Source organism: Mesitornis unicolor, unplaced genomic scaffold, assembly GCF_000695765.1.
Source record: "Mesitornis unicolor isolate BGI_N332 unplaced genomic scaffold, ASM69576v1 scaffold3916, whole genome shotgun sequence".
Classification (NCBI taxonomy): Eukaryota; Metazoa; Chordata; class Aves; order Mesitornithiformes; family Mesitornithidae; genus Mesitornis; species Mesitornis unicolor.
The window spans coordinates 60971-82717 of NW_010190099.1; the positions used below are offsets into that span (position 1 = coordinate 60971).

Consider the following 21747-nt stretch of genomic DNA (forward strand, 5'->3'; position numbering starts at 1 on the left):
GCTGAGACCTTACAGCCATTCTGTGAATTAAAATACTGTAGCTATTACCTAAAATTGGCAGCAGAGAATTCCTATGGGTTTTCAAGATATATCGCTTTGGCAGCATCTGCATATGTGAGAACCGGGGCAGACTGTAAGAGCTTGCTGGCTCACTGGATAACCCCACTGTTAAAGCCCTTTGAAATTGCGCACAATTGTGAAATGTGGTCCTTCGACTTTCGCCATGGTAACACCCCTGTTGTTTTCCTTTGTTGACAGTGGAAGGCCTGAAGGTAGTGGAGATTGAGAAATGCAAAAGCGACATTAAAAAGATGAGGGAGGAAATGGCAGCAAGAAACAGCAGGTAAGTTCTGCTTTGGACCTAACCAAAGAAATACGCATCTGGTTTCAAACCCTAATGCAACCTTTCCGCAGGATTGAGTTACTTTCTGGGCTTAGATGTAAAGGAGCGAGGAAACCAATAACCATTAAGGACGGTGGCTTTAATTTAACTTTTGAAGGACTATAGCCATTCATCAGTTAAAATAGCTCGGGCCATGGGAATAGAGAAAAAGGTCTTCCAACAGAGAGTTATTTTTCACCGTACAGAATGGGATTTCTTCTTCCAGATTTACTGGGAGAGAGGGAATGGGAAAAGAACTTCTGCATAGTGTAGTGTTTGGTCGGGAACCAGCTAACACTCAAATCAGCTCCAATATATTCTGGGAAAATATCAAATAAATATGTAGCAGCTCTTCTAATTATGATCTCATGCTATTATGAAACATTCAGTTCAAATTCAACAAGAAACCAGGAATTTACTTTCTAATTCAAGGGCTCACTGTGATTCTGAAGCTTGGTTTCGCTGTAATTAAAACAACAACAGAAAAAATTGCATTTTGTATGGTATATGGTCTCAGCTGGAAAGGCTGCCCCCCGTGTCACTGAAATACCCCATCAAGACAAACAAATCATCACTGTGAGATTATGACTACTTCTGGAAAGGTTGCTGAAGAGGGATATACTGCATTGCTCAAAGTGTGGGTGAAAGGTTTTTTTCTCAGCAAATGTAACTATGTTCACTTGACAGCCTCTCTTTTTATTCATTTGGGGTCAAATTCTCTGACCTTTAATCAAAGCTGTTTCACATTGAGGGCAATGGGAGATTTGCTGAAAGAATTTGGCTTTATAATCACTCATTTTTATACATTTTGCTATCCAGATATGTCAGGAGGCACAGCGTTAACACGTTCCTATTAAGTCTAAGGCCAAATTCAGCTGTCATACTAGCATAAATGCAGAGTAACATTATTAACCTCAGAACTGCTCCAGATTTATGCCAGTAGGATGGATTGCAGCTTGCCCTGTGACTTGCATCTTTTCTTATTGAGGTGCACGAGGAAACCTCATTAGAAAAAGCAGCACTCAGATCGGCAGCAAATGCAAAAACACAGGTACACTGATTTGTGCTGGGTGTGATGTGAATAACCTGTGTGCCTGTGCCTGTGTGTGTGTCTTCACTTTTCCTCAACTGTTGTAGGGAGCTGGGAGAGCTGCATTTACGAGAGTAGTGACGCACAGGCAGATAGGGAATTAAAACCAAAAAAAGAAGTTCTGGCAACTTCACACTCACCCCGTTGCCACCACACACATCAGGAAGTACGAGACTGTCCCAGCAGCAGCCGTGACTCATTCCTGTCCCAGATCTTGTCACCTTCCAATCTGTATTTTGTACAGTATAAACAGCAATCTGTTAACGAGAAAAAAACAGAATGGGGCATGCTACGTCTGCCCAATGCAGCTGGCTCCAGCTGAGGTGTGGTCTTCACTGAGGGCTTGTAGCGAGATATGACAGCCACCAAAAGCCAGAGACCAGCATGGAGTGTGATACTGGGAAGCTGTGGTAAAAAACCGATGCGGTGCTCAGCTGCAGATAGTGTTGGGCACAGCTGCTTTTGCTGAAGTAGGAGACTAACTTGCTCTGCTCAGCACCACGTTGAGCCGTATCGATGCAGCAGCTATCTGTCACAGCTCTTCTTGGTTGCCTTGAGCTGGCTCTTCCTCCTCCAAGCTCCACAAAAGCTCCTCCTCCTTGCATAAAACTCTGCCCATGATTATTTATACCGTAGGGGCTCGGGTCTCAAAGCAGCAGCAAGATGTGGCCAGGTTCAGCATAGCAACCAGGGGTGGCTATGAGTCACCTCTTTTTGCTGTAAGAGTGAGGAGAGGATGCTCCTTGGTGGCTGGCCATTAAGAGGGACCCCATCGGGAGCTGCTGAGGAATAAGCTGTGGTCCCCTCTTCCTGAGCAACCACGGCTCTGCAGGAGCCATGCCACTAGGCACTGGTGACCCCAGCCTAGGGGTGCTTCACCCCAGCACAGCTGAGCAAGCTCTCTCCCATTGCCGTGAGATTCGTGCATGCTGGGTGGGGGGCAGAGGCATCCCAGGAAATGGCTTTGCTCCTATTTAGGCTTCTCATCCCTCGTGCAATGTCATTTGCTAGACAATGCATTACAGTTGTAATTAGAGATCACATCTAAATTTTATTAAAGTATACAGGTACGTGTGAGTGCATATATTCTTTCAATAATATCACAGTGTACACAGTTGTATTCTTGTATGTTTACATATTCTTGCATTTGTTGTTACATTGCCAAACGACAGAGTAAGAATGAACAGCTAGATTTATAAAAGTCACAGTGAACTGCACATCTGACCTCTTCAGAAGAGCAAAGCAACCCCCCTTACATCCCCTCATGTTGTTTTTTTTGCTAGTCTGCTTTTTACGCTCATTACTGGTAGATGCTAACAAAATTGTAGTGTAATTTAAAATCATGATAATTTGCAGATAGTTTTACATTTGTAAAGGTCTGATGCATCCTGGCTCTCTTGTGTTCCCCAGTGTGGCAGGATGAGGGCTTCGATATTTCACTACAGCCGGGAATTACAGATAGTTGGCTGACCCTCAGCTAACCCTGGCAGCCAGCTCCAATTAGGGCAAGGAATGCCCCAATCTCACTATTTTTGCCCTACTAATACCCCTCACGGTGGAGTTTTGAGGAAACAGCTTTAGAAACGATTAAGACAGCTTTTCACCAACTGAGAATCTCCTTAAACAGGACAGGAAAAGGCAGCTGGTTGAAGCCAACTGACCCCCCATGAACTATATGATGACATAACTTTCACAGGATTCAGACAGCACCATCAGAAATTATGGCAGACATCGATGTTAAGAGGAGGAAAGAAAATAGACCTGGACAATTCCCAACATAGAAGAGAAGAGCTAAAATGAGATGCAATACAGAATATGCAAAGTAATTTTAAAAGGGACAAATAAAGTTAATGGAATACTTTGGTTGGCTTCTTTTGGGTTTTTAATTTTTTTAGCTTCATTTGGCAGGAGGCTTGAAAAATGAGAAAGAAGAATCCAGATATTAGGACTACAGGGTTAAATACCAAAGGCAAGTAGATTAACCTCACATGACAGTTATTAAAGTCCCTGTGACCAAACTACACATGTTGAATTAAAGTATCACGATTGCCATGGGTGGTACCACAGACTTCTTAGTTTTATTGTGCCTTCCGTGGCTGTAAGGCAAGAAACTGCTCTCGCACTACAGTGCAGCAACCGAGGTCTTCTGCAAAGGCTGTAAGGGTGGTGTGCACCTCCCACCATCAGGGTCCTCTGCCCAGAGGGAGGAAGAGTAGATAACTGGAAGTGGGTGCTGGTGTTAATAACGAGGCAAGTGTTAATTACCTGTAATTGCTGGCAGCAGCTCCCTTCCTCCAGGACTGGGGAGCCAAGCAGACTGTGTCTGCTGAGCCTGTGTTCGCTGCTGTTGTCCCACCTCAAGGGTAGCAGGTGAGATGCTAAAAATGTATGGTCTTACCCGAGGTTTTACGAGGCCTATAGCTGGACTGCAATAAACCACAGGCTCAGTGGATGCCTACGCCAGTAAATAAGCACAGGCATGCCAGTGTCCATACTCAGCATGGCCTCTGGAAGGGCTCTGCCATCCCAGGACAACTGTGCCTGCCACAGACAGCAAGCTGCTCACTGGAAGGAAGGTTAATTGGTTTAAACAGAAGCAATTGGGTATTCACATCTCTACATGCCTGAAGACAGATGCTTCTCACTTGTATTCAAATAGACGGAGAATGGGCAACAGCAGCATTGCGTGAGGGGAGAAAATCCTAAAGAGGGTCGCACTTTTAAAACATTTGAGCAACATCACATTAGAAAGGGAGAGGTTGGGAAGTGGGGTAGTTCTCTGAGCAGTGCATACCGAGACCACAGGACTTCTGGCATTTTTCAAGGCACTAGTTCAGTTCTGTTCAGTTCAGTTCAATGTTAAGAGCTGAACGTTTCATTTCAGGACTACCTGTCCCTGCAAGTACACCTTTTTGGATGAAAACAGAAGGCTGACTCCTCGGAGAGATGTACCATCCTACCCAAAGGTACCAATGCTTGTTTTTCCCAGGATCCTAACGCGTGCTTGCCACCCTGACACGTGCTGGTTTACAATGCATGATTCCCTAGCCATCTACCCCCTAGTCATTCTAAACCCAGGGCCTCATCTGAAATCTCTGAAAGCTGATGGAAAAAGCTGTCATTGCCTGTGGTAGCTTAAAGTTGGATCCTCAGTAGTCTTTAATACTTGAAAGCTCATTAGTGTTTGAAGTGTTAATGAACATTTTGTATTCATCAACGCTTAACACTCTTTTGTCTAATTATATTTGTTTATTCTCCATGCTTGTAGCAAACTATCAAAAATAGCCTATAATGTTGTACTCTAATTGAAAATAGTGCTGCTGCCTGCTTTCTCCTAATGGATTATTTTTTAATTTGAAAAGTAATTTATGAAGATGCTTCACCTAGGGAAACAAAGAGGAAACGCGACACTGGATTCTCTCCAGAATGATTCATTGTCTCTGTGAAAATTAGTTAGTCTATTTGCTAAAGAAAACAGTAATGCTTGAAGAAAAATGTCTACTGGGCAACTACAAGTACAGATTCACAGTGATGAATGAGGCTGAAACCATGAGACACACAGGATCTTTGGTCCTAGCACCAGCAGTCTTTGCCCACAGGAATTATTCAAAGCTATCTTAAATTAACAACAAATGCAATGAAGAGTTGTACTGATTGACTGCAGACTAAACTGGTAGTCTGTATTGTCCCTAGAGCAAAGCTCATAGAAGTTTTGGTTTCAGAAGTTTGGGTTCTGTTAGACAGATTTGCAAAATTTGTTATCAGTTGTCGAATGCTGGATTTGTCCAATGTCAGTGAGGCTAGGAAGTGATGAATACACTGAAAGAAGATGTTGTTCCAACACTGTTATCAAATAACGAATCTGTACTGCTAATTCACAGATTTTTGGAAGAACGTTATCTTAAATATACATTATATAGGCAAATGCAAAAATCATTGCCCTCTCAGGAGGGAAAAATCAATCCTCAGTGTTATTTTTCTTTGGATTAATTATCAACAATTTGATGGCTCAGAAAATGTCATTCATCTGCTCAGTACAGTAAGCCCAAACTAATTAGAGACAGCCATAGTAAATGGGCCAATTAAAGCCATAAGGTTTTTGTGTACCAGAAAGACTCTGATCAATAGAGTCTTGAAAATATGATTTGGTAGAGTCCATATCTCCCCTGGTCTTTTAACCCTCCGAATTCCTTTTTTAAAAAAATTTTGTATACCAGTCATAACTGGCCAATGAGCTTGATTTTGTTTGAAGCCTCTGAGCATAATGATAAAAAATCACTTGAATCTTGCAGGCTGACAACCAATTTGAAAATGTGAGCATTCTCAAAAAAATACTCAAAACGAGAGCATAAATCATCTGAAAGTAAAAATATCATACCCTCCACCTAATTTAACACTATAAGCACAGAAACGCCATCCAGCCGTGGCTGCCTGCGCTGGATGTCGTTGATGCTCTGCAGGCAGCAGAGCCAGTGCAGCCAGGGATGGATCTGTGCCCTGTGCCCCTTACATCTCCTTGCTGGATCTACCCACAACCCTGTCCATAACAGCTCCACTCCCCTCCCTTTTCTCCCAAACTCTCCACCTCCCTGCTCCACAAGGATCTCCACTGATCAGCAGCCTGGGGGCTTGCTGCCCACCAGGCATGGCCATCCAGGCATGACCACGAGCAGCCAGCAGGGAGGGAAAGAAGAGGTGGACAGGCAGAGGGAGAGATCAGTTGCTCTGACTTAGGGAAATTTGGCTAAACTCAGCGTGAATGGGACCAGAGAAGAGGACCGTCACTTACACCAACTGCCTTTTTGCCTACAGTACATGCTGTCCCAGGAGACCATAGAAGCGCTTCGGAAACCAACCTTTGATGTCTGGCTGTGGGAGCCCAACGAGGTAAGGATGCTGTGTTAGCTGGGTTATCACTCTTTCAGGAGCCAACAAGGCCAGAAGAGCCCTTTGAGATGGTCTGAAGGGTTTCCTCCCCTTTCTGCTCCTTAATCTCTATATTTTTCTTATTTTCATATCACACCAGAATACGGTGCTTTTTCCCTACAGATGCTGGATAGATTATGCTGATTATCGTAACCTGATTCCTCTTTATTTTTCCTTTAATCTCTTCCTGGTAATGTCCCACAACAACCAATGCACTCATTACTGCCACATGAGTTTTCTCGTGCCGTTTTATCTGAACAATTCGATCCCTGGCAAAGTACATGGTCGAGCACATCATCAATAACTCTGCCCAAATCGATGGAGCTGTGTGCTGCTGTGTGAAGCCAAGCAGGGGTGCATGCATTGACTCACAGCCTTTTAGGCAAGGGGTTTTCTACGCTGCATTCTGAAGAGGTTGCAAAGCTGCATGCATGGCCTGTTAGTAATTTCTTATTGCTTAATTTTCTTATTTTTCTTATTGGTATTAGTATTATTCTTTGTTTGTCACTTGTATTGCAGAAGGTTCTGGAAGGCCCATGTGTAGATCTATGCAGAAACACGAAAGAGAAGGATGTTTCTGTAATAGCCAGTTTTGATATAATGAAAAACCAGATTAAGCAAATATGAGCAAATCTCACCTAGGAGATGTAAAGGAGGGCAGGACTAAACTAGGGGTTTAGAGTTTGTTAGGTTTTCCCAAGATAGGATAATTCTAGCAGCACCCCCAGCAGCCATCACCTTAACTACCTTCTCAATCAGATGTTATGCGTACAAGAGTCATTTTGGCTCAGCACCTGTAGATCAATATGACAAGAAAAAATACTCCATACTGCACCCACAGGAACAGCATATTCCCTTCAGGATATTTCATCTGGCTGCTAGGATAACAGAAGGGCTCTCTGGTGGCTTTCGGTTCATCTTCCATTGGCAGAGCTTCCCTTGTGCGATCTGTACCAAGCTGAAGCTGGTGCTCTGCAGTCACTGCTTCCTCTCCAACCCCTTTTCCCTGAACCATGGCCATACAACTGCTGAGGCAAAATGGCTCGTTCCCAGCTTTTGAATGCCTGTCAGGTCTTTACAGCAAGAGAGAATTACGACCTGCCAGGTGGACCATAGCACTGTTGGCTCATTGTTGTTCTGACTATTAAGAAAGAATAAGGAGAGACAAAAACCATTTTCCACGGATGCTTGTGTGCTGAGGCATAGTATTTTAGCACAGTAACTCATTCAGAGTACTAGGAAACACTATATGGTGGCTAACAAGAAGGTGCGGAGATTAGACATGCCCTGCAAGGAGGAGTGCTGCTCAGAAATAAGACACCACATGAGCTCTAGTGAGCAGAGCACCAGAGTGAGGGTTTATCTCACCATTTTAGCTCTACTTTATGTTTACAGAGAGGATTTAGATTCTGTCAATGCTTGTTTAGCAATGAGCGTTTGCCCACGTGCTCAATGTGGGGCAGGCAGGCTACAAACCACAGTCATCTGTAAGCAAATGAATAATGTGCTCTGCAGCACCTCAGCAAACAGAGCTATGCAGCAAGCTTCTGTTCTCTTTCTCAAATGCCCACTCCCTTTAAAGCCTTAGAAGAGTCCAATATTCAAGCTTTTGCAGTTGACCAAGAAAGTTAAAAAATGAAAACTGAGATTCTCATGCATTCAGAAGCAGGAGCTTTGGGACTCAGAGTCACCCTGCCACTCACCCAAAGCTCTCTTGGCAACAGCTGGTGGGAGATAGGCATTTCTGAGGGTCATTCAGCCCTTCTGGATCAAGTTTATTGTCTCAGAAAGTCTTTTCTGAAACTATTGCAAAACATATATTTTGCCTCAGGAACTAGGAACAAGACAAGTCTACAGCAAAATGCTGTCCATGTGATCTGAGCACAATTCAGCCCGTGACAATTTCCCTCAAGTCTTGCAGGGAAGTCTCTTTCTTCCTGTTCAGATTACTCAAAACCATTTCCCTTGTTACTGCATGAACTCTGTATATTCCCTGGATAAATATAAAGTTTCATTAGATGAAATCATTTTTCTGGAGAGCTTTTAAAAGCCTATGTAACAGAAACCTATCTAAAGATGTCTCCAAGGCCATATTTGTGACATTACACTCATCATGTTAAAATCCCTGGATCAGTCTACAGTCTAAAAACTGCATCTGCTAATATGGTGGCTACTTTTCATCCCCTGCAGATTTTACCTTCAGAAATGGGAATGCAGAGGCATAAACTCTTGATCTCCTGGAAGTCTGTACATTTCTGACTGGTGGCAGCTGTTAAGTGCCCAGACACATCAGATTATCTATACCTTTCTTTTGCAATATTTCCAAACCCAGAAGATTAACCAGGAGTGGCAGTGCTAAACTATCTGCATCCCCCTTCCTTCCTCAGAGCAGATGTTGTCTCCAAAGAGCAGCCTGCCTTTGCATTTCAGCTGTTGGGATTCATAGTTAACAGTTTACAGGAGTGGATGGTCGCAAAGCTGCTGCAATTTTGTAGGGTTATAATGGGAGATCTTTTGCTAAACAAGGCATCCGAGTTAAGGTAGGGGAGTTAGAAACCCACAAACAGTCATAAAGAAAAAAGATATTGACACACATCTAAAACAAATGTTTCTTTAAGGATCTCTTATTTTCTGCTATCATTTTCTATACAGCTGGGGCCTGATCCATTTCTGTACAGCGAGGGCCTTGGGAGTCAGTGGGAAAACTCCCAGTGATTTCACTGAGCGTTTGAACATATCCCGGCTGAATTAGAAAAATGGCAATAATTTTTTGTGAGAAGGATTTGCTATGATACGCATGAATCAGAATTACTGAAGAGAGCTGGTGGGATTCAAAGCCCCGGACAAAGCCTATGAAGTCAACAGCAATCTGTCTACTTCAAAAAGCTTTCAGAACCTTTCTATCTGCCCTCTTGCACTGTCTTTAATCATACAATCTTTGAACATCTTTCTTTCATCTTAACAAGAGGGCTCTGCAATTATTTGGTGCTTGCAAGGAGGAAATTCACTCTGCAACATATCGTAAAGTGATGTTTACCAAGCCAATAACCTATCTGTTTCTGGCTGCAGATGCTGAGTTGTTTGGAACATATGTACCATGATCTCGGCTTGGTAAAAGACTTCAACATCAATCCTATCACGTTAAAGAGGTGGTTGGTAAGTATTTCAAATTCATTATATTTGCATTTTTTCAAATTCAAAAATCAACAAATAAAACATTTAGTCATGAAATTAACTTGACTCACATGAGTAATCCCACTGAAAGCAGTCGATCTATACAAATTTTTAAAATTTAAGCACTCCAGCAAATGTTTGCATCCTTGTGGCAACAGATGACATTTTAAACTGGTTTACATTTGTTTACTGATCTTTCTGTTGCTGAAAGCAGTTAATTTCTGGTGAATTCTCTTGGTACCTACTGTAAATTGAGACAAATGTTTTCAGGTATGGCCAAAAAAAGCCAGTATGTGCAATAATCATTAGATGTCCTAGATCACAGGGACTAAAAGAACAAGGCAGGAAAGAAAAAAAGGATTTGCTGAGAAATTAAATAACTTTCTTTGCCTTGGTCTTTAACGTTGAGACAGTTGCAGAGATGCAAGACATGATAAAGATGAGATCAAACCAAAACTAATATAAGATGTCTAACGAAGAAACACTGGAGTATTTAAAAATCAGTAAGTTATCAGGTCCAAGGGAGAGCGTATGAAAGAATTTGTTAAAAAAAGCTGAAGAATACATTTGCTTTGTCAGAAATGCCTATCATGTTCCTACAGGACCATAGAACAGTAAATATTTTACCCACTTATTAAAAAGAATCTAGGCATACTGTGAAGAATAATGGTTTGTAAACTGTACATCTCTACCTGACAAATTGATCAAAATATTATGATTAGAGACATCATTATGTGAAGTTCATTATACAGATGTTTCATATGATTCCTGTTGAGAAGAATGGTATCTGTTTTTCCCGAATTACCTAAAAGGTATGGACAGACTAGAAGGAACTGTTTTGCATGATTGATGTAGACACCCAGAAAGGCCTGAACAAATCCCACAAATTCAGAAGGTGGCTAGAACATACAAAGCAAACCACTGGATTCATCACAGCACGAGTACAGCAAGGGTTAAAAGCATCTGGGCACCACTGTATGCAGGGCAGTCACTGCCACTGCTTGGTGTGCTGCTGCTGGCTGAAGCTGACAGGGCATTGGGCTGATCAGAGCCTGGAATAAGGAATAAAGTGGATTGACGTTACCCTGTATCTCATAAGACTTACCTGGAATTTATGTCTAGGATTGCTTAAGTCTTTTATAGAGAAATTATATGACTAGATTAAAGGAGAGATAGAAAGTGATCGAGACCTAGGATATCTCTCCCCAAAGAAGGCAGATGCAAAGCTCAGTATTGTTGATCTTAGGAGGCAGCTGAGCAGAAGGGGTAGGATGAAGCCAAATACAATTAAGGCTAGCACAGAGTAGATAAAACAAAATTTCCTCCTCTTGTCTCACAGCCTGAAAACATGGGAAGCAAGGTGATATGTCAACACACATCAACTTGCCACCCACACGCACTGCTGCAGGCAGCCTCCTGTTAGCTGCTATCTCCAAGTAATTTGCTACCACTAGCATTTAAGATAGCCTCGTTCTGAGCAATGAGGGGAGCTTATTCCATATTTTCTACAAAGGTAAGACAGGGAGAGAGCTCCTTTCTTAAACACAAGCTTCGCAAGAAAGAAAGATGATTTTAAAAAGCCCCAGGGACTCTGCTTCCAACTCTGATACTTCCCCAGGCACAGTATGGGCGCCAGTCTGAACTTAACTGGGTGAGAAAAAGCCACCTCGTGTATATGCTTGCTCTCTTGCTCCCACATCCACTGGCTATGGAAATGTTCCAGAAAGGGGAGGAAAGGATGACTAATACAACCCAGTCATTCCAGCCCTTCAGTGCTCTGACTCAGGAGTCCCCTGGGATGCTCTGAGCTCCTTTGCTGGGTGTATACATTACTTCTGTGCAGTGCTGTATGGTGCCTGGGTGTGACCACAGTGTCCATGTGGAGACTGGGAGATGCTGCCCACCATCTGTGAGCCTGTCAACCATATCGTGCCATTAGTTATTAATTTTAAAATAATTTAATATATATCTCACATCCTTGCTGCAGAATACTCTGAACAGCTTTTGCAATTAAACCCTCAAATATTGAATAGGAACTGAAAACTCACAGTTCTCTTGACCTCATCCAGAGATTCCTAGAAGTCAGGTTCCAGGATGAAGTATACCATTTAGCTGGAAGAAGGGGGCCACAAATTCCATCCAATCCATTAATTAAGGCTCAGTAATCAAAGCATGTGCATGAAGGCTCTCTAGGGTCCAGGCTTTGGAGAATTTGGCAGGAGGAGTCCAGCAGTGCTGCTGCTGCTTGGCTGTTTTGTGCTGGACAGGATACCAAAGGCTCCCCGGTGCACTGGAGGAATGACTGTGGCATGTGTTAACCCAGCTGTGCCAGCTTCACTCAGCCAGCCCGGCTGATAGAAGCAAGGACACATGGAAAGAGAAGCTTCAGCTTGCACTTGTAGTGAGGGCACATAGTCAGGATCTATAGAAAGTTAAAACACACAAAAATCAGTCCCCTGTGCCTATACCTCTCCCATGCTGCCTAGCATAGGAAACCCACACAGGTATGCTAGTGTGTATGCATTCACATCTTCCCTTTGCCAAACAACACATCCCAAAGTGCTACCTCTGAACATTTGCAAATGAAATAACAACTACCTTTCGGTCCTGAAGATTTCAAAGCTGCAATTTGCATTCAGTAACAGAGGGGAACAGTGATGTACTCTGAGTTCTTTAAGCATCCCAAAGTCACCATTTAACAACTGCGCGGTTTGAAATACAAATTCAGGATGAGAGCACAGAGTCCTGTCTCAAGACTGAGATGCACTTGCAGCTGTGCTAGGATGTTTACCCATTGCTAGCTGGTATGAGAGAGAAATTGCTATGAACTTTACCTGCTGACAAATTCTTGAAATGGAACAATCTCTCACCCTCCCCCAGGAAGGCAGAGAGTGTCAGAAGGCCTTGTGCTGTCACTCTGTCCTAGCAGAAAATAATACAGGGCTCCACAGGACTCCTGTAGGGATATACAGTGCTTCCAGGGAGGCTGGGAAGCATATGTAATCATGTTTTTATAAAGAAAGAGCTCTGTGGTCTCTGACTGCTTCATTCCCTCTCTCTGCAGCTGTGCATTCATGACAATTACAGAAACAACCCCTTTCATAATTTCCGGCACTGCTTCTGTGTGACCCAGATGATGTACAGCATGATCTCACTCTGCAGCCTCCAGGTATGTCCCCCCAGTAGCATCACTCACTTCCATCACGGGGCACAGGTTTGTCCACCGAGCACCATGACATCTATGTCACTTTTCTTGCAAAACCAGCTTGCTAGCAAGCGATGAAGCTGTCCTTGTTCAGTCCCTGGGGAGAGGAGGAGAGGTGTTGCATTTCCACCTCTGGCTCCCTGCTCAGCCATCCCATTCCAGACCCCAAGCACCTACACAGCTTTCTGAGCCTGCTGTGAAGCATGAAACATCTATGAAACAGATCCAAAACTGAATTATGGCCTGTGGATATGGTCTTCATCTGTGACACAAAACATTCCCACAAAATATTTTCTCCAAATATGTGCTTGCACCTGTGTGAGCTACTGCAAATAATGCCTTGTGTGTACTGTATGCAAGATTCACATTTGACCTGTACTTTGTCCAAAACTATAGACATCATTTACCTTGATTGACTGGATAACCTGTGTTAATAAATTTGTTTCATTTCTGTATAAAAAGCAGGTTTTATCCAGTTAAAAACCCCTTTTTTCTCCATAGTTAAACATCTTGGTTACTGGCCTAAGTCTATTTTCTTGCCAATAGGAGTAGAAAGAAAAGCTTGCTTTAATGTAAGTTCATCCTATTCAGAAGCTGTGGGAACGTAACACTTAATTTTTCTCATTCTTTTCATAATTTTAGTTATTGCAGAGTGCAATGGCAACTAAGCTGTCTTCCAGGCCTCCCTTAACTAATCAGGATACTCAAATGACTTGTAAGAGACTGTACTAATATCTCAGTGCTTTCATATGATCTCTGCAGTAATAGCAAGTTTCAAGCAAATTACCTCCTCTGAGCCGCTGTTATTTAATGCAACAAAGGCAAATCTGAGTCACTTTTACTGGAAGGGAAGGCATAATTCTCTTTCTTAACTGAAGTAAAATGATCTATGGAAAAATGCTTCATTTTGCTCAGATTTGCATTTCTCTGAAAAGTAAACGTGGGTGTTTTTTCACTTCTTTTCATTTATGGGGATAGGGGAAGTAGACATTGTAATACTACATTAATGGTTTGTATTTTACAGGAGAAATTTTCCCAAATTGACATCTTGATTCTCATGACTGCAGCAGTATGTCATGACTTGGACCATCCGGGCTATAACAATACGTAAGTCTGGCTCCTGCTTTCTCTTCCCTTAGAATTTATCGGGAAGGTAATACGAGCTGGCATTTTTGGTAGATCAAGTTTTCCTCCTCACAGCTTGAGCTGGCCATGACCTTCCCCCAAGGCCCTGCTGTTCACTCACACGTGGGCGAAGGCAGAGCTTCATGCAGAAAACTCAGGTCTGGGTTGGGGTCGCCAGCTGTCCTTGGTTCTGTAAGGAAAATGCTTTTTCAGGTTTCTATTCCAACGCTTTCCCCAAGTCCTGAGAAAACAAGGTAAAGTATCTCACAGCTGAGACAGAGTGCATAATTATAGCTCCATTGACTGAAATGGACTAATTACACTAAAATGCAAAGGGTGATTTAACTTACACATTATTTCATAATTAGAAATCATAAAGTGCATATTATTCTATTTATTATCATGTGAGGAAATTAGAATTGTTGACCCATGGACACTTTTGTATGCAGGTGTGTGTGTGTGAAAAAGAGAGAGAGAACCTAATTTATTTGCAGCCATTCATTAAATAAGAGCAGGATCCAGTTCTGACTGAGATCAGTGAGAATGTGTCCATTGACATTAGTGGGAGTTGAATGAAGCCCAGACAGCTCCTTCTGTGTTTGTTGTATGTCATTTTAAAGTACAAAGACTTGGTAAATTTAAAATAAAAAACCCAACCCTGCAGGGGAAGAGCGCCTGAGATTATATTAAAGTAATATCTGTCTTCTCTAAAACCCGATTTAGTATTAACAATCAAAAAAACCAAGCTGCAGCTAATTGAATAAGTATTGAAAAGAATGTAAATAAAATTAAGCAGCATGGCTTACAGCAGCTGGCATGTGTCTGCAGGAGTTCTCATTGTTTTTCTTTTCATCAGCTACCAGATAAATGCGCGAACGGAGCTTGCGGTGCGCTACAATGACATCTCCCCACTGGAGAATCACCACTGTGCCGTGGCTTTCCAGATCATTTCCCAGCCAGAATACAACATCTTCTCCAATGTCAACCAGGACCAATTCAAACAGATACGACAGGTACGAGTGCTGCTCCCATCTGTGCCGTACCAACTGTTCTTGGAGATGCAAGCACACACGGACTTCCCTGTGGTACAACACGAGTGAATCATTTTCCCTAGAGGGTAGGACTGAAAAAGCCCCTCATGCTGGAAGGATTCAAGAGGGATTCTTGGAAAAGTTTTGTGGCAGCACTCCCTGGAATGCCTTGCTGAGAAATAATGACCACATCCTGACTATTAAAGCCTAAAGACATTCTGGGGGTAGATATTTATATTATTGAAGGAGCCAATTAGCTCTGACTGGGAGAGGATTAAGCTCTCACAGCAGAAGCTTATGATTTAAGAGACCTTTGTATTAATTTTTAAGAGGGGCTTCAAAATGGGAAAATATTTACAGCAGCAGAGCACTTGTAGTGTTGGAAGAGGCTCTGGTGGACTGGGAGTCATCAAGGGTATCCCTGAGACAGTGAACAATGCCACAATTCCTATTAGAGCACCAATGGCCAAAATTCGGGCTTAGTTTCCACGTTACACCTTCCTGACACACCAAATGGAAAAGCAGGTCAATGATAAGGGCTTAGATACCGGTCTGGTTGGAGTTACAGATCCCACCAGTGCATGGGAAGCAGGCATGAGTCCAAAATGGATAGATTTGTATGAAAACCCACAAATTTAAATTGACCACATGTTTTCCCATCATAAATCCTGCCTAGTGGGAGAATACAGAGCTCCTAACACATTGGCTGCATCTGAGTATTTCAAAGCCCTTAATTCAAGGAGGATGAGTGCAAAGGACATCCACATGTGCTGATCTTTGTCTCTTCCTAGGGCCACTAAGACTCAGCAGCAAAACTTGTAGTGTTTTCCAAGGAGCCAAGAGTGGATCCTGGCAAACAGAGCAGGGTTTTTAACATCCTGTTGTATATGACAACCTGTCTTTCCACAATTAGTCAACCAGAAAGGAAAAACCTCAATGACCCTGGAATATCACACCAGTGTTACAGATCAATCCAAACATGATCTTCATATAGCATGAACCCTCTATAACCCTTTTCCAATTTGCTTGGCAGTTTCAAGTCAGAAACTTCCCCTTTCAGTGCTAACAATGTAGTGCATCTGAGGCTTTTTGTGTGCAAGAAAGACCCTGCTTTGGTCTGAAATAGTAGACTTTGTGAAGAATGTCAAGTTAATATGTGAACATGTTTTCTTTGCTAGGGTATAATTACATTAATCCTGGCTACAGACATGGCGAGACATGCAGAAATACTGGACTCTTTCAAGGAAAAAATGGAAAATTTTGATTACTCAAATGAAGAACATATGACCTGTGTAAGGAAGTTTTGTAGATTATTATTTTTCTGTGCATAGTGTGAAAGCTTGCAGATTAAGATTTGTTTGTTCAAAACCAAAGATTCAATATACATTATCAAAAACTAATCCTTCCTACACCCTTTGCGTTGCCAAAAACAATTAAAATTTGGAAGTTGTCATGGTCTAGGGATGGGCTGGCCACTAGATCCTGGACAGATGCTATTAACTCCTCTCCCCTTCCCAGAAGGGACAAGAAAAGAAAATAAGGGAAAGATACTTCAGAGGTTAGAAAATAAAACTAACAGATTTAATAAAACAATAATATTAATACTACAGGATAATAATGTAAATAGGGAAATAATGAAATATATACAAATATGTACAAATATATACAAAACAAATACGTCACCAGAGGCTCTGCAGAGCAGGGCACTGGAAAAGTCCCAGTCTGGACCCAGCAGCAGGTGAGAGCAGGATGCAGGAACACACGAATCAGGATCAGAGGCAGACGAACTAGCAGGGTTCTGCTTGGAGTTTGGCCATTGCAGGATCGAGACAGATGGAAGGGTCCGAGACAGAAGAGGGGTCGAGACCCTTGTGATCCCTCGGCTTTATACTGAGTATGACGTATGTGGGATGGAATACCTCATTGGTCAGTTTTGGGTCTGCTCCCCCCTGTAGATGTAGATACGGCACCCATGGTGAGACAGTGGCCTTGAGATTGTCACTTGTAGCAGCACACACTGTCTGGAAAAACATGCTGCTAGCTCCAGCAAGTTCAGCCACTTAGAAGAGACTGAGCTGAAAAGTAAAATCACTAAATAGAAAATTAGTTCTATTTAGCTCAAAGCAGGACAGAAGTGCTCTATTTAAAATAGATTATTCAAGCTTTAGAACTCCTGGAGTCACATCAAGAAAAAAAATACATTTACTCTGTCAGGATACAAATTCTTATTGCCCATTACTGTGGGGTAAGAAGTGTCCACAAGAGTACAAACTCTAGTCTCCTCTACTTCCTGATCCAGTCATCTTTGATGTCCAGGGAAGCCTCTGCCCATCTGCTCCACAAACAACTTCATGGTCATTTGTGACTGAATTTCTTCATGCAGGAGATGATAAGCGCACGTCCCACTATAACACATCTCGGTGCTACAGAGAGGGAAACTGAAGCAGAGAGGGGATAAGTGATCTACACAGGGTAACTGAGAGAGTAGAAAGGAATCTAGGTAATTTAAGACCTCTGATTTAATCCTAAAACTGTCCTTTCTGTTTGAAAGCATTGCCTCCCATTGCATTGAAAAGACACAGGTTCTGGATAGGGAAAAAGAACCAGCAATAAGACTGCAGTATTAAAGTACTATCCTCTTTCAGCTGAAGATGGTACTGATAAAATGCTGTGATATCTCCAACGAAGTTCGTCCGACGGAAGTAGCGGAGCCCTGGGTCGATTGCTTACTAGAGGAATATTTTATGCAGGTAAGACTGACGGGGAGATGCAGTTGCACAAATTGCTGCTCTTCTCGAATCCCACCTCAACTACATGTGCTTTACTCTCTGACAACCCAGTCTAGCTCTCGGGTGGAAAAGCTTCTTTTACAGAAAGCAAGAGGAGGATGTCAGCAAGAAAAGCTGTTCAGGAAGCAAGAGAATGCAATTGACTGTAATTTGCAGATGGAAGACAATAGCAACGTGGAAATCCTAATGCTAGCAGACCAAAGCTTGTTCTCCTTAAAGTGGCTGCCCTGCAAGGTTGCTTGACATAGAAATGATTTTTGAGCCAAAAAGGCATGAGCAGTGGCAAGAGAAAGCTGTCAAGTAAATGATATCAAATATCACCCAGGAACTAGTTAGATAATTTTCACTCTGTGTGAATATATGCTTAAAGAGAAAGCAGACAACTTGCTGAAGTGGTCAAAGTCAGACTTAAAGCTCCCCACATCATCACTCCTCATTGAATCCCCATCTGGACACAGTTCCTGATTACTTAAAAAAGACTCCCTGGAAGAGCAGCCCTCAGCTGCCTCTGGCACACAGGCTGAGCAGTGTGTATGTGCTGCAGCAGTGGATCTCCAGAGACACACAGCTGCAGTGCTCTGAGGAGGAGATGCCAGAGCTTTCTTGTGTGTTTTGTCTATACTTGAGGAGGACTTCAAGTGAGGTGGTCAGGTAGGTGACTTGGTAAACTCACTGCAGTCAATATAACATTTATCCATTGATCCAGCTAGCCAGAACTAGTTTTAATCATAAGTAAAGACGAATATGTTATTTCTGGTAAAATATCAAAAAATGATAACTCTCTGGAGAATTATGAGGAAATCAAAGACCAGTTCCTTCCCTTCCAGAGTGGCAAAAGCCATTACCACCTTTCTGAGCGCTCAGAAATATTTTACCTCAGAAGTCACATGGGTTTGCAAAGGAACCAGGTGGCCTCATTGTCCTGTAAGCCCAGACATGAACACTTCCACGCCAGTACTGTGCAGATGTAGTTGAACAGGGTACTCTTTGTTCAGATGCTTGCTCACAGCAAAGCAGGATACACTGGCCCAAGGGAAGCATATTGCTATTCTGCACTATCTTCAGACACTGCTGAGATCTGTATCTGAAGGCTCCTGTGCTTTAGCTAGTAATCTGCTCAGTACATTAATCTCCTCACAGGCTTCTGGCTGAGATTAATATTTGTTAACTCTGGGTCTGTTCCAGAGCGACCGAGAGAAATCTGAGGGGCTTCCAGTGGCACCGTTCATGGACCGTGATAAAGTGACCAAGCCGACAGCACAGATCGGCTTCCTGAAGTTTGTCCTCATCCCCATGTTTGAAACAGTAACAAAGGTAGGTCACACAAGGACAGAGACAGAAATAGGGGTGTTCAGGGCTTCAATGTTTGCTCTGACAGCTGTTTAGTTAGCCAGGGAAACAGGGATGTACAGTTCACACCCTCCTTTTCAGCGCATTTCTAGCATGTACAGGTTAATGAATACAAAAGGAAATGTTGATATTCTCTCTCCTGTTTTCACCTAGCTATTCCCAGAAGTGGAGGAGGTGATGCTTCAGCCCCTATGGGAATCCAGGGACCGCTATGAGGAATTAAAACAGATAGATGATGCTATGAAAGAGGTAAGTTCTAAATATCTCTTTGACAAAGCAAACACTATGATTGAATAAGTCAAACACTATAATTTAATAGCAGCTTAATTCCAAAACAGTAGGAATGCTTATGGCATAATCATAATCATTAGAAATACATTCATTACCTGACTAGAGAAAGGTGTGTACCACAAGCAGTAAGTATGCACAAGACCATGCCCTTGCGGAGCCCACCAGGCATCACACAAACATGGCCATAGGAAGGGAGCTGCAAGAGAGGGACCTTGAGACAAAACTCAGAAATAACCTCTTGAGTGCATTAGCAAATACCTCTTCCTGGAGGGAGCTGCCTTTCCTGGAAAGGATTTAGCCTGGGCTAGATTGCAGCAAAATGTCCTGGGCTTGAGCAGTTCAAGGAACTGCACCACCAATGCCTAAGTTTATTTTCTGGGAAGAAACTTCCACTCATGTGTCTATCATCAACGGTGTGCTTGAAATTTTACGAGGCATTATTTTTTCAGACACAGCACCTGGGAGGACTGAACACACAGCAATGAAGCCATTTTATGGCCCAGGCTGAGCGGGGACCTCCATTTACAATGTCTCTCATTCTGACATGTGAGGCTTAGGGGAGGTAGGACATACATGTAAACCACATTTCCTCTCTCTGGTCAGTATGCTTGACCTGACAGGGCAGAGGTGGAGGCCAGGCCCTGGGAGCAGGTGCCCCACACCTGCAGTGCAGCAGTTGGCTGCTGGCCTGGCTCCCACAGCGCCCTGCATCGACACTGGGCCTGCACGTACTCCTTGCACGCCTCTTCGAGTGCTGCTTTTCCCTGCTGAGGCAGACAAGAAACCTGCCCAAACGGCATCGCAGTGTAGGAGTTTTCTGATGTGAACTAATTTATCATGTAGACAGGGTACTATCAGTCACTCTGTCATTAAAATAAATTGGGAAGTGCCCTGGAGCACTGGTTGTGCTGATATTGTTTGATATGTGGGAAATGAAGGTTCATTCACTTGATCATCCCTGGCTGGATGAAGGGAATAGTCGTTTTCTGGTGTAGCTCCCACCTCCTCCCAAGTGCTCTGGGGGAAAAGCCCCTTAGCATCACAAATACTAAGGCTGGTTAATCAAAGAGCACGTGCTTTGAGGGCACTCAGTTATAAAAGAGAATGAAGTCTTTTAGGCATTCTTCAGGTTAGAGTAGAGCATTTCTCAAAGGAGGGAAGAAGAACTCAAATATGACTGCCAGGCCTTCTGAGTCCCATTCATCTTTCAAGTTGCGCTGAATTTTACTTCTGGCTTACAGAAGCTGTCAAAACAGAAATTTTATAGAAACTGATGGAGCTTTAATTATGGTGTATTGGCACAAGAGGTCTTAGGAAAACAGGAGCTGCCAGAATTCAGAAATATTCTGAAACAAGAGTAGTTAATAATCCTGGAGCATAGCATGGCAGATAATGAGAAACACCGAGTGCTGTTTACTCAGAACATACATCCAGAGCTGTTTGGACTAAACAGCACCTGTGATACACCATGCTGCTGCATAGTATTTTCTAAGAAATATTGCACATGCCTTGTGGAGAGATGAGCATTCAACTCATGGCAGCAGTGGGAAGTGGCACTGTGTGGGTCAGGGGTATTAATCCTGCTTTTGCTCTTCATTTCAGTTGCAGAAACAGAAAAGTGAAAGTTTGACCACCGGCAGTACCGAAAAGTGAGATGAAAAAGCCTTTCAGCAAAACCTAAGCCCTAAGGTTATTCCGTTTTCGAGAAATGCTGTATTTGCCAAACAAACGTGGTGGCTACGTCAAAATCCAACTGGGACCATGTATGTGGAGAAGAGGCAGGCACGAATGCTCTGCCTGCCCATCTGCCTGCCCAGGCACATTGTCTGCAGCCTGCAGCCTGCTCATACAGGTGCTGCTGCCATTGGGCACCAAGGGCTTCCCTGGCTCCAGCATGTCCCCCCGGCAGGACTTTCCCCACAGACATTGTACAGGTTGCAGCACGGCTCAAGTCTTCAGCAGATTTGTTTGATGACTGCCCTGATTGCAGCCTGTAGGGACAAAGCAGAGTTTTTCTAAGGAGCCTTTTCTGGAAAATGATCCACTGGCATCCAAAAACATAAGAAAAAGTTGTTTTAGTCAAGATACTATATATATACGTGTACAGCAGTATGCTAATTACAGCATAGCTTAACAGATGCTTATACTCTGACATGGGTCCTGGCATACATTTTTGTTTGCCTAGGAGGCCCTAATGACACATTTTTCTGTATTATTCCCTGAATTTTATAGTGTTCATGGTACATTCAGAAGCCCAGCATAGTGGAAGCAATTTTTGTATTTGCACTAAAAGAAATCAGAAGAAACCTTAGTGAGTTTGCAGGTTCACTTTGTGGCCTGGTACAGCTAGACATGATGGGATCCTTCAGCATGAATGAAGAAGG

General features: G+C 42.9%; 1 protein-coding gene across 4 annotated transcripts in view; it reads left to right on the forward strand.

Moving 5' to 3' along the window:
• Positions 1 to 21016, forward strand: part of PDE9A (phosphodiesterase 9A) — a 49669-nt gene extending 28653 nt beyond the window's left edge. For all 4 annotated transcript variants that reach the window (XM_010186277.1, XM_010186278.1, XM_010186279.1 and 1 more), the window contains 12 exons: positions 259 to 343; positions 4357 to 4438; positions 6285 to 6359; positions 9468 to 9554; positions 12637 to 12741; positions 13802 to 13884; positions 14759 to 14915; positions 16112 to 16225; positions 17579 to 17683; positions 18908 to 19036; positions 19226 to 19321; positions 20966 to 21016. In XM_010186277.1, coding sequence (XP_010184579.1) covers positions 259 to 343; positions 4357 to 4438; positions 6285 to 6359; positions 9468 to 9554; positions 12637 to 12741; positions 13802 to 13884; positions 14759 to 14915; positions 16112 to 16225; positions 17579 to 17683; positions 18908 to 19036; positions 19226 to 19321; positions 20966 to 21016 — 1169 coding nt within the window. The remainder of the gene's footprint in view (positions 1 to 258; positions 344 to 4356; positions 4439 to 6284; positions 6360 to 9467; positions 9555 to 12636; positions 12742 to 13801; positions 13885 to 14758; positions 14916 to 16111; positions 16226 to 17578; positions 17684 to 18907; positions 19037 to 19225; positions 19322 to 20965) is intronic.
• Positions 21017 to 21747: the final 731 nt, after the last annotated feature.